Source organism: Vigna unguiculata, chromosome 5 (genome assembly GCF_037176805.1).
Source record: "Vigna unguiculata cultivar grain cowpea cultivar isolate G323 ecotype 2 chromosome 5, ASM3717680v1, whole genome shotgun sequence".
NCBI classification, from domain to species: Eukaryota; Viridiplantae; Streptophyta; class Magnoliopsida; order Fabales; family Fabaceae; genus Vigna; species Vigna unguiculata.
Window position 1 is genome coordinate 48,941,770 of NC_140796.1, and position 16,300 is coordinate 48,958,069.

The following is a 16,300-nucleotide window of genomic DNA, read 5'->3' on the forward strand; positions in this document are numbered from 1 at the left end:
TTTATATATTTCCAACAAAATGGAATAGGATATATAGGAAAGGATTTTTTTTTTCAAAATTCATTATTAAGAAAAAAAAATTGTCAATTTTCTTTTTAATTTTTTTTAAAATATTTATAAATTTTGTTATGAATAATGATGTCCAGAAATTTGATATTAATTTCTTTACAAAATTTTGCACATAATATTTTTTGCAAATTTTATAGGAAATACTTGTTTAAAATTTTTGTAAAACAAATACTTTTCAAAAATGGTAACTTTGTAAAAAATACTTGTGTAAAAAAATTATCCATCAATTAAAATTTATAAAAAATAAAAAAATTATTTTCTTACGACATTTTATAACAAGTTTTTTTTTTAAAAAATATCGTAAAATATTAAATATTCTAGTGACTTTGGTCGGCTTTGCTTTCATTTAGTTTGTTGAATGCCTAAGTCATAAATTAAGAAGCATCTAGATGTTTAGACAAGGGCCCATGAATGTGAACATGTTTTTCTGATAAATCTGGATCAGACAGGCAAACAGACAAATATTTTTGTTAAATTCTCTGTAACACTTTTTATTTGTTTATATTTTTATTTTCATACTTTGGTACATAAGCATGGTGTCTCTGACTCATACTTGTGAAGAAAGAAAGGAAAAAAAAAAATGATTTAAGTATTACGAAAAAGAGAAAGTAGTTGTAAGAAACAGTTAGTAGAATAGTTACTGGTGCAATGGCAGCTTTAGGTTGCTTGGGAAGAGAATGAATAAGTAGTTGTAGAAGTAGAAGTAGTGGTACCAAAAAAGTGAGTCAAGAACCACCTTAGAAGCAAAACAACTACGTAAGGTATCTTATTTCTCTCACCATTCTCTCACCATTTTCATACAATAATATCCATTTACCTCCTTTTTTTTTTAAATACACGTTTAATTTCTATTTTTTTATTTGTTTAATTTAGTCTTATTTTTGTTTTACGTTTAATTAGGTTTTCATTTTCGTCAAATTTTGATCAATGTAGTTTTTTTTTTACTTTTTTTACTAACAATGTTAAAGTAGTTAATCTTTTTAAACAGTACATGTTATGTGTCAGTTCCTTTTTTATTTTTTAATTTGAAAAAAATTGTTCACTTGTCAAATCATAATTGTATCAAGTGTCAATGACATATCAATTTATGGTTGCATTATTTTCTTTTATTCAATTTAGTCATTATATTTGTTATTATTGTTCAATTCAATTTCTATATTCGTTATTTTTATTTAATTTAGTCTTAATTTTGATTAAAAATTGAACAATTTTGTAATTTTCAAATTGAGACCAAATTTAATTTTTTTATAAATATTATATATTTATTTTCAAAATTAATGTTATTATTAAAATATAATTATTAAATACTTTAAAAAGTATATTAACGTTTATAAAATTAACATTTAAATCTAAAATATTTAATATTTTTATTGTGTTTTAGATATTAAAATCCAGAATGTTTTATATTTAAATTTTATTTTTATAAATATTAGTATACTTTTCTAAAATATTTTTAATATTTGTCATATTTTCAAATATCAATTATAAAGATATTAGTATTTTAGAATATAAATATTAGAAGAAAATATTTAATAATATTTTAAAAAAATTATTCTATTTAATAATTTATGATTAAATTTTAAAAATAATTAATAAAAATATCAATTTTAAAAAAATATTAATATAATATTTATAAAAGATATTAAATTTGGTATTAATTTGAAAATAACTTCAAGACATTTCTCTTTCTTATGTTTTTCATTGATTGCGTAAGGAAAGTTAGTTTTGCAACTCGCGTTCGGCAAATTATGTTCATGAACCTGAAGTTTGAAACAACAGTGGACTTTCTTTAAAAGTAAAATATTTATGATTTTCAAAAAAAATAAAATAAAATAGTCTCAACAAACATTTGATTTTGTGGTCCCATTTTAAAGTATTAAAATCACGTCTAGTATGAAAAAAGAGTGACATAAGTACAAATTATTTATTTTAGGAGTTAAATATTCTTTTTAGATTTCGATAAAAATTAGAATGATCATTCATTTAAATTTTTCATCCAAATTTTATTAAATTTATTTAAAATTTTAAATATTTTTTTTAATTAATATTAAAATAAAAAATATTAAACAGATATAAACAATTCAAACCATATTATAAATATATTTAAAAATTTAAATAAATTTAACATAATTTAATTAAAATAACTAAATTTGTGCAATTTTTTAATTTTAAATACTGAATTAAATTAAAGTTTTAAAAATTAACTAATTCTAATTTTTTATCATCACTTTTGACCATATGGTTGGGGAATTTGGGTTTGGTGAGTTTTCTGATATATTATATTATGCTGTGCTACATAATATATGATTGTTTATATTTTGAGATTTAAATGTATACAACTCTCATTTAATTTATTTTTTTATTTTAATAACTTTATCTTTTATAATCTTTTAATATAGAGTTAGTTATTTTTATCATCTTTAGATAAAACTAGCATAACTATAGGCGTAATATTTCATATGTATATGCATTTTTTAAATATATGTGAAATTATATTAGTATGTGATAATATTGTAATGTTATTAAGTTAATATATAAACTAAAATTATATTTATTAAAAATAAAGTGAAATATATCAAAACAAATGAAAGAATAACCATTGATAAATAAAGAAGAAGAGGAGAAGTAGAGATAGCCGATTTTAAAAAAACTTGTAAAAGTAACAGTCAATTTTTAAAAATTTAATAAATTATTATATTCAAAGGGTAAAATTGGTATTTTGAAATATGGACACAAAAAGGGATATCGTTATAGATATTAAACTGTCTTTTCTTTTTCAAAATGTTGTTATTTTATTACTTTTACAATTAATAATAATAATAATAAATGATTTTATAAACATAAACATATTATACATAATAGTGAAAACACATAACTATGTGAATGTGTGTTAACTTTTTTTATTTATTTTGAAGATAATTTCTTTTATTAAAAGTACTTAAAAAATTATTAGTTTAAAAGAAAAAATTAAATGAATGAACAGTTAAATCTAACAAAATAATTACTTAAACAGTAAAAATAGTAAAATAATTATTTTAATTTAAAAAATTATTATTTATTAAAAGGTAAAACTAAAAATAGAAATGTAGACATCAAATATGGTATCCCCTTTGGTGTAAACACATGCATAACTTTTTTTATCATAGTAAAAAAATAATAAAATTAATAATTATATTTTTGTTATTAAAATTATAAAATTTATATAATTTAATTATAAGGAGTTTTTATTTACTTTGTAGATAATTTTTTAATTAAAAATTATTAAGTTTAAAAAATGGTCAAATCGAGAAAAATCGTAAAATTAAAAGAAAACGGTTATTTGAAGGTAAAATTATTTTTCTGTTTATATTCTGTTCTTGAGATGAAAGTTTATGAGAGAATATCTAATCGGCTCTGCCAGATTTATATTCTCATAAATCTTACATCTTTTATGTTTTGCTTTATCTTTCTGTTTATTCTCTCCGCTCCTCTTTCATGGTATCAGAGCGAGAAATCCTTGGATACCTCTTGAATATTTATGTGATTGAAGTGGTTTGTATTCGCTAGGATACCCTTAGTAGATCGGGCAGGTTATGGTCAGAAGAGCCAACAGAGCCATAAGTCCCATTTGATCTGCCTCTGAGGGTTGAGGAATACTTTGCATATTGCGACACTCTTTACATATATATTTTCTTGTTTATTTGCTTGTAAAAAAAAAAAAAGAGTTTTTGAGCCTTATGATTATTTATATTCTTTTATAAGTATTACTCTACAGTGTATTCCGTAGATTCCTGCCTTTTATCTCCTACTACTGCTTTTCCGCTTTGCCTACTTTCTATTGTTTTCCTGCCATTACACTGCCTTATTGTTTCTGTTTAAAATTTTCTTTAATGGATAACATACAGCCATTTCTAGGCTCCGACTACAAATCAGCTCTAACCGCTGTTGAAAAAATTACAAACTCTCCTCCTGTAGGTTACAAAAAACCTACTTCAGAAGTAGACCCCGTACACACAGTCCTTATAGGACAAAATAACACTATAATAGCTCTCTAGAAGAAGTTTCTAGAAAATTGAATCATATGATTGATTCTACTAAAGGGACGAACTTGTCCAAAGACATAGATGGTCTTATAAAGCAAGTATCAAAACTATCTTTAGGGACACATACACATATGAAAATAACTTCTAAAAATTCACAGAAATTTATCAAAGTTACAACTAAAAAAGATTCAAAAGCTGCAAGTACCAACACAGCGCCTTCTTCAAACAATGATAATAGTTTGTAATGATAACACAAACCAATACGTCTACACAAACACAAACTGATAATATTAATATGAATAGTACAACAGAACCTAGTAGCACACAAAGATTCCCTGGAACCCCCAGAAGATTAAGGGAACATCAGACTAGAAGTCAAAATCTTATACAACATCCAGGAATCTTAGATAGATTCTTAAATAGACAAAGAACTACTAACATTAGAATATTAGAAGATTTAGTAGATATACAACAAAATACAGATATAGGATCTAACTCAAGGATAGATTCTTTAAATCCTAGACAATTATACAACATAGGGTGGCTAAGTTCTGAACGAACAAGCCTCTATCGATATAGAAGAATAGAAGATTTTCATCTCCCTGACAACATATATGAGATAATCCCTCTAATATCTCCACAAACAGGAAGACAATTACAAAATCAACAAGGAAGATATGTTCACATGGGATTAATTACCATTGAAGTCAGATCCTTAGCCAGACATATGATTGGAGCTAGAGCTTTGATAGTTCTACACGATTCAAGATTTCAGAATAATGATTCACAAAGTGTAATAGGGATTTTAGAAGTAGATTTAAATCAACCCTTTTCCCTTGCTCCAAATTTCACATTAACTTTACAAGATTTTATAAACCATATAAACCTAGAAGTACAAACGATAGGTTTTGGACCCAATTGGATGGGTGAAAATCTACATTTAGACATAACCTTCATAGGAAGAATAAGTAACCATATTTCTTCTATGTATAGAATAAACACTAGACCATTAGAAGAAGCCATTAGCTCTTATGGTACACAATTCTTGCCAGCTCAAGCCTTCACAAGAAGAAATGAAGGACATTTATGGCAAACTCATTTACCCAGAGAAGAAAATAACCCAATTACAGCCCCTTCATCTGCCATTTTACATAACAGGTCTAGAGGACTTAGTCTAAGTTTTGTAGATTACACAAATATACCACGACTTGACTTAGAACAAGATAGGTTAGCTGAAAATAGGCATAACACTTCAGCCATTCCTGATAACGAACACATTTCCATGATGAATATCATACAATACGAAGAAAATGAAAATGATGAAATGACTGATGAAGAATGGAATCATCATCAGGCAATTATAGCCATGTATAGACAAGGATCTTTGGATCCCTCTACAAACACAAATATTGAAAATATTTACGATGAAACAGACGATATCATAAATAATTTTCTTGATAGCCTGTATTTAGACAAAGAAGACAACTCTTCAGTAATATCAGAACCTTTATCTACAATAGGTTTCGTCAATACAAGTGTAGGATCAGTAAACCCCAACAGTTATCAGTTAGAACATGTTGCTACACAAAGCTATTCTACTGGATTCATACCCAGAGAATCCCCAACAAATGTTACTTTTACAGATAATCAATATACAACACATGGAAAGAGGCTCCCAATAGAACCAAATTTCCCTTTGCCAAATCTTTTATTAAACATAGGAGGAATTGACCCTCAATTATTACCAACATACATTGAACAATGGACTGCTACTGTAATCCGTGATTATGGTATCCATTACGAAAAAGAAGTTCAGTCTTCACAAGACATGATTGCCAAAGGTGAAACCTACTTAGGTGATATAGCCAGAGCATGTTGGGAATCTTTTAAAAAAAATTACCCAACAGAATTAAATACATTAGTGATCGAACCAGGTCCTAACATTTATAATTTTTGCTCTCTAATACAAAGATTACTCACTTCTCAATCTGCAAATGATGGGAATACACTCAGACAACAAATTTATTTAGGACATCTAGAAAGGTTGTCTATAACATATTTTGGAAAAATTAAAGAATTTTTACAAGATTATCTCATGTATGCCTCTATAGCCGGATGTTTTCATGATATAAGTGTTGGAGAAAAAATGTTTCTCAAACTTCCAGGAAAATTAGGCCAGAAAATCAGAGAATCCTGGAAAAACGATGAGGTAACCCCCATGTTAAATAACCTCTCAATAAGAATACAACATATTATGAAAGTAATGGAAGACACTTGTACACATATTGCAATACAAAAACAATTAAAAAATTCTGATTCTGGAATTTGTAAACAAATATACACTCCTCAACAATACAATCAAAATAAAAAATATATGCCCAGAAGAAAACCTAGATATAGCCAATCTTATAGCAATAAGTCTCAATCTTCTATACAAAAACCTACAAATTCTAGAAAGACATATACTATAAGATCCTCAAACTCTAGGAAACCAACTCTAAATCCTAACAGACACGTTAGAAAATTTAGAGAAAATAAAAATTACAAACAAACATTAAAATGTTATGCTTGTAGCCAAACTGGACATTTCTCAAGAGATTGTCCAAACATAGCAAATCTTTATACAAAAGAAGCAGAGCTCATCAAATCTTGCCACATGAATCTTCTTCCGATCGACGAAGATGTATCTACTGATTCTGAAATATTATCAGTAGTTAGTATAACAAAATTCAATGATGAAATTAATTTAGAAAAACAACCCAAAAATTATGACTTAATAAATGATTTCACAAATAATGAATTTATACAAATTTACCCTAAAGAATATGATTTCGAATTAAATGACAAATATAATGAATTAGGCGAAATATTAGATGATTTTGGATATTATCTAATGAATATAACTGAAACAAATATATGTCCTCATACATTACAATACTTTTCAGGACCAACATCCATTCTCTGCCAGTATTGTGATAGATATTTTCATAAATCACAAAGGGCTCATTGTCCTTTATGCTACAAAATTTTTTGTATAAAATATATTACAACACATCTAAAAATACAAGAAATACCAATCTTTTTAGAACAAAAAGAAAACATAAAAGATAAAAACATAATTGATACTAGGACTTCAATTTTAGAAACCAGAGTAAATAACCTTGAAGAAAAAATCCTTCGTCTAGAACAAATAACCCAAGATTCTGGAACAAGCACCATCTTAAAAAACATACAAAATAACATGATGGGAACCACAGAATGTATCCCATTAGTTTGCAACGAAAAACAACTAATATCTGTTAAAGTATTAGTAAAATTAAATTTTCCAAAACAAAACAAAAACCCTGCTAAGGAAGAAATCATACAGGCCCTCTTAGACACAGGATGTTCTGAGACAGTCGTCTGCAAAACAAAAGTACCTTCATATATGATCACTAAAAGTAAACATATACAAAAAACAAGAACTATGTCTGGAATAGTAATGATAAACGATGAAGAAATAAACAATATTTCTCTTCAATTCAGTACAAATTGTGACCTATTTGGCAAAAAAATACATCTTAAAACCATGCGTGTAGAAAATTTAGTCCCTTCAAAACAAAGCATGATAATTGGTTTAGATTTTATCTTAGGCCATAATAGAACTATCACTATAAACAAGGATTATGTCATTATTAGTGATAAAACACAAATGTCACCCATAATTAGTGGAGACAGCTATACAAAACCATCCTCTGATGAATGTTCGTGTACAAACACCAAATCCTCAAAAAAATGTAATTGTATGAAAGAAGATTTAGAATCCATAGATTACTGTTCAGATGACACTATGGGCTCTTTTTCATCCATAAAAATATCTAAAACAATCACTTTTGATAGTATCCAACAGATTCTGGATAGGTTAAATAAAACTAGCATAATAGGAGAAGATCCCACCAAATTTTGGGATCGTGATCCTGTTACTTGTAAACTAAACATAATCAACCCTGATTTAGTTATAAAGACTAAAGATATACAGTTCAATAATTGGGAACAGGAAGAATGTCGAATGCATATTGACCACCTTCTGAAACTAAAAGTAATAGCTCCAAGTGAAAGTCCTCACAAGAGCCCTGCTTTCATAGTAAATAAATCTTCTGAACAAAAAAGAGGTAAATCTAGAATGGTTTACAATTATAAACGTCTAAACGATAATACAATTGAAGATGGATATACAATTCCATCTAAAGAAATTCTTATAAATCGTATTCAAAATGCAAAATGGTTTTCAAAATTTGATCTCGAAAGTGGATTCCATCAAGTAAAAATGGAACCAAAATCTATAAAATGGACAGCCTTCTCCTGTTCTGAAGGATTATACGAATGGCATGTAATGCCTTTTGGTCTTAAAAATGCTCCTGCAATTTTTCAAAGAAAAATGGATAACATTTTCAATGACTTAAAAACCTTTACATGTGTCTACATAGACGATATACTAGTTTTTTCCAAAACAAAAGAAGATCATTATCTCCACCTAAAACAAGTATTATACAAACTTGAAAAATATGGCTTAATTATATCAAAAGGAAAAATGGAAATTTGTAAAAATTTCATAGAATTTCTTGGAACAGAAATAGGTAATGGAACCATAAAACTCCAACCTCACATTTCTAAGAAAATTCAAGACTTTCCTGATAAAATGGAAGACATAAAAACCCTAAGATCTTTTTTAGGACTTTTAAATTATGCCAGGAGTTTTATCCCAGATTTGGGAAAATACACTGCTCCTTTGTACAATAAAACTTCTCTAAAAGGAGAAAGAAAGTTTAATTCTGAAGATATAAAATTGGTTCAAAACATAAAACAAAAGGTAAATAAATTACCTACCCTACAATTACCATTAGATTCAGATTATTTAGTACTTGAATGTGATGGATGTGAATCAGGATGGGGAGCCATCCTAAAAAGAAAGAAAAATAAATACTTGTCAAAAGAAAATGAACAAATATGCAGATATGCTTCTGGAAAATATACTGTGAAACCACAAGTTTATCAGACCAGCACTGATTATGAGGTCAATGCAATTATACACGCCTTAGAAGCATTTAAATTATTTTTGATAAATAAACCAGAAATAACCATTAGAACTGATTGTGAAGCAATCATTTCCTATGGGAAAAACCAAATAAATAATGACAAAAAACCTCACAGACGATGGTTACTTTTTAGAGACTACATAAATTCCGGAAAAATAATAAATTTTGAACATATCAAAGGATCTGACAATATGTTTGCTGATATCCTTTCCAGGTACATAATACAAAAGTAAAACTCAAAGAGTTTTCTATACAATCATATACATGAATATGTTACACATCGAAGATCCTGAAATCCCTCCTGGGTTCCGGGTCAGGGTCAGAATACAACCATTACAACCAAGAGGGATTAGTCCTGTTTTTAGTCCAAATCCTGCCATCGAAATTTCTAGACAAATAAAAAGATTTAAAAGAAAGTTAGCCAAACTAAGGCGAAGAAGAAATGAACTATTCCCACACAATCCTTTCCTATATGCTTTTACACTTGCCTCGTACAAAGGCAACATCATGGTTTTAGAGCAACACCTACAAAGGTTCAGACATTTTATTGCTTAACCCGTTTGCTTCCATATTGCAGGTACAAATATTCCAAAATGGAATTTATACAAAACACAAAGAAAGGGCCTTCAGGTCCTAAACCAGTCAAGTCCCCCTTTGTAGTGGAACAATACACAAAGTATGGCAAACAAGAATTGCCAATACTCACAAATACCTACCATTATCCTGGTAGAGAAAATACAAATGTCAAATTATATGTTTTAATTGACAACATATGGAATATTCCAAAATACACAGTTCAAAATGAACACCAAGTCACTAAGGTGAAACAAAGCATCATTAGTGCACTATACAATTTCTGCAATGCAGATAACAAAGGAGTTTTATTAACTTCACCAGCCTCTCCCTCTGGGAAAGGATTTACACATTATACCCTAATTACAGGGCCAAATAAAGGAGTTTATACTTCCTTCAAAGACCTCTCTGAGGCAAAACAAGACCAATTCTGGTCTACTTACAAAGGCTTTAACTCTTTAGAAGAAGCCCAAATGGCTTTAAAACTGGAAACTATAGATGAAGAGAAAATAAAAACAGGGTTAACATTCGAACCAAGAAACCAAACACATATGTATGCTGCCTCTTGTAGCTTCTCACCACAAATAAACCCAAACATTTTCCTTGCAAAATCTGAAGTCATACAAGAATTCTTGTTTGAAGTTCATTCAGAAACACAAAATTACAATGGATTATTTGTAAAACCTCAGACTTATTTCGACACAAAAACACCATGCCAAGAGTCTTCAGACTATTGCAAAACGGTTACCACAAAATGTACATGCCAAATAAAATTTATTTTTAGAAAGGCTCAAATTGATTTAAAAACCTTTAAAAATCAACTATATAGAGACATAGTCATATGTTCATCACTATTATTAGAAGCAGGATGCCTCCAAACGCTTCTAATCCCACCAACTGAAAAATTCAACTCCCTAACCCAGGAAATAAACTCAATAGTAAATGAAATACAAGCAGAATATATGACCAATATCTGCCTATAAATCACTTCCTCTCCAAAAAGCGCCTCTACTCCTGATAGCGTGGCAACACATGTCATAAAACTATTCACAGAGTCAAATCCAGAGGCCCATGTCAGATTAGAACACGGCTCCTTGAAAGGGTTGTCACTCAACAAAGAAAATAAAGCAAAACATAAAAGATGTAAGATTTATGAGAATATAAATCTGGCAGAGCCGGTTAGATATTTGAAAGAGGAGCGGAGAGAATAAACAGAAAGATAAAGCAAAACATAAAAGATGTAAGATTTATGAGAATATAAATCTGGCAGAGCCGGTTAGATATTCTCTCATAAACTTTCATCTCAAGAACAAATGAAAGAGGAGGGGATGAAAGAGGAGCGGAGAGAATAAACAGAAAGATAAAGCAAAACATAAAAGATGTAAGATTTATGAGAATATAAATCTGGCAGAGCCGGTTAGATATTCTCTCATAAACTTTCATCTCAAGAACAGAATATAAACAGAAAAATAAATAGAAAATATAAAATGTTTTTATGCCTTGAGTAATATTTATTAAAAGATGCGATGAAAAACTTTAATATAAAGGATAAAACTAAAAATAATATATATATATATATATATATATATATATATATATATTCTCTATTTTTCATATATTCATAATTATCTTTACAAAATTGATAAAAAGATTCTAAGAAATCATATATGTTTCGTACCTTTAAAAAAGGTTTAATGAATCACAAATACGTATTGACTACGTAAAGATAATAAAGATATAAAGCAGTAATACATATTTTTAGTCTCCTCAAAGATTTATATAGCACACATACCTCTAAATTTGACAAAGTTGAGAAGGAGTGTTACATAATAAAACCTTTTAAGTCATATTACATAATAAAATCTTGAAACGATGAATACGTGGCTCTTTCCTTTTATATAATACCTTTTAAGCTCATTTTTATTTAATATAAGATCAAATTCACACTTGAAATCCTAACAAAAATATATTGATGGATAAGTTATAATTTGATGTGGTCATAACAATTCATCACAACTGCTTTACAAAGTGATATAAAATTTCTCATCACGAATATCTTAATCTATTTTGATTTAGATTACTAGTAAAATTGAGATATATGTACATATGCGCACTAGTAACACCAAGACCAGGGGCGGAACTATGCTTTGACCAAGGGGAGTCACGGCTCCCCCAAATATTGTTTTTCTTTTGGAATTTATTATATATATATATATATATATATATATATATATATATTTCAATTATATTTATATATTTTTTATATTAAATTTATATTATGAAAATTATAATAAAAGATAAAATAAAAAATTTATGGAGATATTGATTTATAAAAGAGATTAAGATTTTTTTTTTGTTATAAGATTATTTTATTGTGTAAATTATCGTGAAAGTGTGTGAAGAGAAATAAATACAACTAGATAGATTTATGGTTTTTTTAGGATGTTTCTCCAAATTAAGTTTATCACAAATTAGTATAAACCTAATTATGATTTTAGAGATTCTTTTATAAAATTGGTATGAATCTTAATTATGCTTTTTCTCAAATTATTATAAATGAAATTTAGTGATTTTGTATTTTTTGTTGCCTATGGTAATTTTTTTTAAGCTTTGAATTTATACCGTGTTGCTTATTTGATTAAAGTGGTATGAGTTTTGTTATGTCTTGTATTGTGAAAATTGTGATTTCTGAATATAAATTTTATCTTTTTCTAAATAGGTGAGATGTGATAAATAATTTCTGAATATAAATTTCATTTTTTTTCTAAATAGGTGAGATGTGATAAATTTATATTAGAAAGATTGTGATAAAGAGTAAAAAAACTGATTCTTTATTTAAAGAAGGTTTGTCATAAAGATGAAAAAAATGTATATATGTTCACTAAATTTTTCATGAGAAATTTTATGAGAACCAAGAATTCATGACAATGAAAATCAAATCTCTAAAGTTCTTAAAGTTATATATAATGAATTTAAAAATTCATTAGAACGCGATTCGGAAAAAACGTCTTCAAATTTGACAATACTCACCGAATCAATTTGATGAGGTACAAAGGGCTAATCTAAAATGATATTCATGATTTGGTATTATGATATAATAGCGAATAATAATCAATTATATTTGAATTCTACTATTATGTATGTTTGTTTTAAGAAGAGGAAATGAGGAGAAAAAATGAAAAACTTTTTTTTCTAACTAAAAGAAAATTATATATAACAAATTTAATTTGGCACCCCTAAATTTTTTCTCCAAATTCCGCCACTGACCAAGACAAAGTTAAATTACTGTCTCAACTAATCAATTGATTGGCGATAACATTTACCGCGTGCATAATATATTCACAATTAAAATTACTTACTTTTCTTTATATATATAATCTGATCATAATACAATAAATCAAACAACACTTATCAAAGTATCATATGAAAAGGAGTCGTGGAAAGTTAGGAGGGATAAAAATATTTTTTATTTTTAAATTTCAAAAGGGAATTTTATTTATGGTGCGTCATGAAGCAAGTTATGGTAGCTCAATAACTATCACATGTATATTTCTCCAACTATAAGTCAATATTATGCTAAATTAATTATTTTTACAGAACATACTAAAAAACTCAAAATGCATAAGTATATCTTCAATTCAAACTAAACACTCCTCTTGGTGATAACATAACTTGTTCATATCAAAATCAACATGTGGTTTTCCAAATTGAATTAGGACAAGTTCTCATTCCAAACCATTTTACATATGATTAAATGTGTAACCTTGTTAATGGTAGTGAATATACGCTCTACTCACTCTCATGTGATGTAACTACTAAGATATTTTTCCATAAAACTATTTAGACTTGTTATTGTAATTATTACTGACATCACGAGGGTGTGTACCCAGAAAAGCATTAGAATTTTTGTTGAGCACTTGTTTGTGAGGCATGACAAGCTGGAATGTTATGTGCATGAAATTATAAGCTACTTAACTTTTATAATATTCCAATCCAATTCTTCCCCACACCCTACCCCTATTATACACATAACATGTGAAACTATTTGTATCCACAAAACTACTTTCAACCACACATCACATGCACTTCCTCATTACCCTAACCCTACCCTCTTTCCTTAACGTGCTTTCATGCTTTGCACCACATGCATCACTGCACATAAACTTCACATTGGCCCCTTCACGTAATCATTACTTTCTTAAATTTAACAACATGCACGTATAACATATATAACACATTATCACTCTCTTACGTTGGAAGTCCCACATCGACTAGAAATAAGATCAATTCATAATATATAAATGGGTCGATTTTGTCACTTCTAACATCTTATTTTAATTATCATTTCTTTATGCTCATCATCTATGAATCATTATATTAAGTCGAACTTGGAAGATTATTATTTTAGTTATCATGTCCAGAGGTATTTTGTTATTTGTATAAATCTTAAAAGATGTTTTGTTCGTTGTGTGTATAGTTTTGTCCTACTATATATTAGGGTTTGACCTGAAAATTTATTTTGATAAATCATGGACTTTTTATTCTAAATTGCATGTGATCGTTACTAATGAACATGTTTAGATAATTAAGGGAGCTTATTTAATTAGTTTGGAGATCAGTTTAAGCAACATAGGTGATTGATTGGTGAAGAGGAGTACAATGTCGAACCATGTCAGATTTTATTTTATTTTTTTCACTTTTCAGCTTTTTGTTATAAATTTCATATTTTAGATCTCATCAAAATTAGGTGGTGGTGCAATTGATTCTCATCTCATTTAGTTGGATTGTTATTAGTTTTTTCTGTAAGAATTAAATAATGTGTCAGAACATTATTTTCCTTATAATATGTCAATATTTTTTTTTTGATTCAATAATAACAAGTAAGTAAAAAGACCCGTTTGGAAACTTCATGAATAAAGTAAGGATTAATATTGATTGAATCCAAGAATATAAAAATTATTACCGTTAACTTTTGGTTAAATATAAAAGTTGACATCAACATCATATAACCAAACACGCTATAAAACAATTTCCTAATAAAATAAAGTAAAATAAAATAGTTTTGTAATAAATAATTTACTCCAACGTACTTGAGTGACTGGGTAATTAGTATTTCTTCACTTGAAAGTAATATAACAAAATGTGTTTTTCAATTTTCTTGGAAATAAGAATTTTAGTCAAAATTAATATTGTTAGATATTTATTCTTTGATATGCCTAACGAAACAAATGTCCAGTATGGTGTACCTCGATAACAAATACGTACTTAAGAATCTTAATTGAGTAATATTGAAGAATCGTATATTGAACCCTTAAGCATGTTTATAATGAAAAAAAAAAATACAATCTTATGACGTACTCGGAATAAAAAAATAAGAAGCATTTGATTCCACACACTAAAAAATATAAAATGATGAACACAAACGTTTAACGGAACCAATGAAGATGGATCCGAAGAAGTTGATGAAAACGATTATTAATCTAATTAATCTAATCTAAGTACATTCGTAAACTCCAACATTAACATTATTCAGAAGCAAAATGCTTTATGTTTTTCAAGGCAAATAATTATCGCAATACTTTAGGAATCATCTAAGTGTGAACCTTTTTGCTTAGACGCAATGACGAAAATGACCTCGACCACAGAGCGAAGATGTTTCCGTGTGTCAAAGGATGTCTCTTTTTTATTGGCTGAGGAAACGTCAGATTCCGTGAGATCTCACCTAAATGTGACACGTGTAGGCCATCCTCGTGATGTTAGCCACTTGATTGCCTTTTACAGTACCCACGTGAGTCGGAAACGCAATACGTCACGTGACTAATGTCGAGGTTTGGGTCCCATCCAACTGGAGTGCGCCACGTTGCGTGCTACTAAATCTGGCTCACGTGTCCATTGTCGGTATTCAATAAAACGATCTACAGTTAGAGATGGATTTAAAGAGACTTATAATAATTTTTTTAAGATTGTATTTAATTTTTTAAATTAGTAACTTCAGAGTTCAAATTATTATTATTATATTTAATTTTTTAAATAAACATCAAAATAAAAAAATGACATAATATTTTAAAATATTTATAGAATTATTTCTTTTTTAAATATATATATATATATATAATTTTATATATATATATGCTACAACTCTACATACTAATATAATTAATTAATCGTATATAATGAAAAAAGTAAAATTATTATAATATTTATTTTAAGGATTAAATATATATATATATATATTTATATTGAAAATTAAAATTAGTTAATCTTTTAAGACTTTGATTTAATTTATTTTTTCAACTTTAGCAGCATGCGTATTTAATTGTTTTAACAAAATTTTTGTAAATTTATTTGACTTTCATGTTTAATGATAATATTTGAGTTATTTATACCATTTGATATATCTCACCTTGATGATAGCTTAAAAACGTGTTTAAAATCTTAAATATAACAAAATTTGGTTAAAAAGATTAAATACACATCTAAAAAAATGGAAGACTAAATTTGTTCAAAATTTCAAAGAAAGACTAATTTTAATTTTTACAAAACAAAATATATTTAATAATA

The 16,300-nt window shown here is 27.5% G+C and overlaps 1 protein-coding gene across 1 annotated transcript; it reads left to right on the top strand.

Annotated features, from left to right (window-relative positions):
• Window positions 1-5,904: 5,904 nt before the first annotated feature.
• LOC146886510 (uncharacterized) lies at window positions 5,905-9,826 on the top strand. Its single transcript, XM_085673478.1, has 2 exons — window positions 5,905-8,242; window positions 9,744-9,826. The coding sequence occupies exons 1-2, from the start codon at window positions 5,920-5,922 to the stop codon at window positions 9,824-9,826; spliced, it is 2,406 nt and encodes an 801-aa protein (XP_085529604.1). The 5' UTR covers window positions 5,905-5,919.
• Window positions 9,827-16,300: the final 6,474 nt, after the last annotated feature.

Coding starts and splice junctions, on each gene's coding strand:
- LOC146886510 (XM_085673478.1), top strand. CDS start 5,920: ATGATTGCCAAAGGTGAAACCTACTTAGGTGATATAGCCAGAGCATGT. Junction 8,243..9,743: donor ATCTTCTGAACAAAAAAGAG/GTAAATCTAGAA, acceptor TCCATATTGCAG/GTACAAATATTCCAAAATGG.